Source organism: Etheostoma spectabile, chromosome 8 (assembly GCF_008692095.1).
Source record: "Etheostoma spectabile isolate EspeVRDwgs_2016 chromosome 8, UIUC_Espe_1.0, whole genome shotgun sequence".
NCBI lineage: Eukaryota > Metazoa > Chordata > Actinopteri > Perciformes > Percidae > Etheostoma > Etheostoma spectabile.
In genome coordinates, this window is record NC_045740.1 from 29,817,821 (window position 1) to 29,819,950 (window position 2,130).

Below are 2,130 nucleotides of genomic sequence, written 5' to 3' on the forward strand. Positions count from 1 at the left end.
CCCCCCGTAACAGTCAATGCAGCAGACAACAAACAAAGAGACAAGAACATGAATGCCATTAAGATCACCATTGATCCGTGAGTACAATGTTTCATAATATAATTTCCAAACAGACTGTACTAAGTAGAGTATGTCCCTTTTGACAAAATGTTGTACATCCCCTCCACATGTTGGATTTTGACTTAAGTGGATCATTTCTTTCTTGTCCCATGAAATGTGATGTAAATGTATGCGTGGCTTCAATGAGGTCATTACACCGTTAGAGACAGGCCCTTTTTTTTTCTCAGAGACTAGACACGTGCAGTAGATGGTGGAGGTCAGACACTTGGATTCAGGCTAAACTACAGTATAAAGAGCCTGAAATGCACTGAGCTATGTGTGGTTCACCTCCAGCCTGCCAACAACTTAACAGCAGCGTGTCTAACGTCCCCTGCTGTATTAATGATAGCATTAGCCCTGCCTCTGCACTCGGGTGTCTGATGCTAATGTGGCTTTATAGAGATGTTAGTGCTCTTCTCCACAGCTCACTCAGCCTGTTTGTGAGTGAGCTTACTAAGCACTGTCATTATTTTGAGTCACCACAAATCTAACTGCATCCCGTCATATCAGAGATAAGATGGTGAGATATGATGCATACATTTTAAAGAGCAACTTTACACCCTGTTTTTGATCAAACACAACCTCTGCGCAATTTCACAAATACATTCCCACCCAGACACTAGTCTCGCATGCTAGCTCTATCTCCACGGGGCTGTGGCGTAAGGTCTGGCTACACCACACATACAGTACACACTGGGATAGGAGAAAAGCGCTTTGGATTTCTTTAAACCAATCACAATCGTCTTGGGCGGTGCTAAGCTGTGACACAGTGGCAGTGGCTCTGCAAAATAGTCTCAGGAAGGAACTTGTTTTGGTGGAAAATTTACACCCGGAAAAAGGAAAGTGCCACATACAATATTAGATGAAGTAAAACTGTTGACACAATACAGCAACATGAGCTATTTAAATCAGCTGATACATAGTTAAACTTCATTTGTACAATTATGGAGGAGGATGTAACTTTACACTACTATCATAATAATAGAAGTAATATGGTTATTTATTGCCCTGTACTTCAAAAGGCATAGAGACAGCATCACATGTTTTCCACATTCTTTTCAGGACTGATTTTTTTCTCTTGAAAAAAGCAAATAACTACAGCTGCAGTGAAAGCTGCAGTACTCAGAACTGAGTAATATTGTAACAAAATAACTTAAATGCAAATACTGGGTCATTTTACTATCAATCAACAAATTGCAAATTCTTTCATACTGGAGCCAATAAAATACTTTGTTTTTTTCTGATAGCAGAAATGAAAAATGTGTTTCTCTTTACCAAAATAACCAAAACTTCTGAAATGTGTCCTTGTTAATTTTGACCTAATACAAAGGAGCCACACAAGAACTTATCCTAAATAAAATGCAGTGTAAAATTGGCATAATTATAGTACACATGCTAGCAGCAAACTACATGTAACTAACAGCACAACTGTACGGACCAACACTTTGTGTTTTTATTTGTTTCATAATGCTTTCACAATTGTGTGTTTACATGACAGACAGTTGACTTCCTGAATATAAATAATAAATCATTTTAGTGTAGAGTTAGCATTGCAGACTTCTCTTCATCCAGTTCCATTAGACCCATTTTAATCTGGTCAACCTATTTGGATCTCTTTGGTGACCGAGACACATATTTCAGATGGTCAGTGTCCAGTATCTACTCATACAACCTCTCTAACTCATCCCTGCCTTTTCCCGTTGCCTCCACCAGTGAGTCCAACACCATTTCTATCTGGAACAATGGTAAAGGAATCCCTGTGGTGGAGCACAAGGACGAGAAGATGTATGTCCCCGCTCTCATCTTCGGCCACCTGCTCACCTCCAGCAACTATGACGACGATGAGAAAAAGGTTACAGGTGAGAGGAGACATCCTAACACGGTTCTCAGCGGTTATTGATGGAACTGCTGCAATGCTAACGGCTGTCTGCAATGCCAACTGCTTTCTGTAATGCTAACTGTTGTCTTTAATATGAACTGCTGTCTGCGATGCTATCTGCTGGTCTGCGATGCTATCTGCTGGTCTGCGAT

At 40.4% G+C, this 2,130-nt stretch overlaps 1 protein-coding gene across 2 annotated transcripts in view; it reads left to right on the top strand.

The window, feature by feature from the left end:
• top2b (DNA topoisomerase II beta) overlaps positions 1 to 2,130 on the top strand; it is a 36,018-nt gene that overhangs the window by 4,924 nt on the left and 28,964 nt on the right. For both annotated transcript variants that reach the window (XM_032522286.1, XM_032522287.1), the window contains exons 4-5: positions 14 to 77; positions 1,813 to 1,958. In XM_032522286.1, coding sequence (XP_032378177.1) covers positions 14 to 77; positions 1,813 to 1,958 — 210 coding nt within the window. The remainder of the gene's footprint in view (positions 1 to 13; positions 78 to 1,812; positions 1,959 to 2,130) is intronic.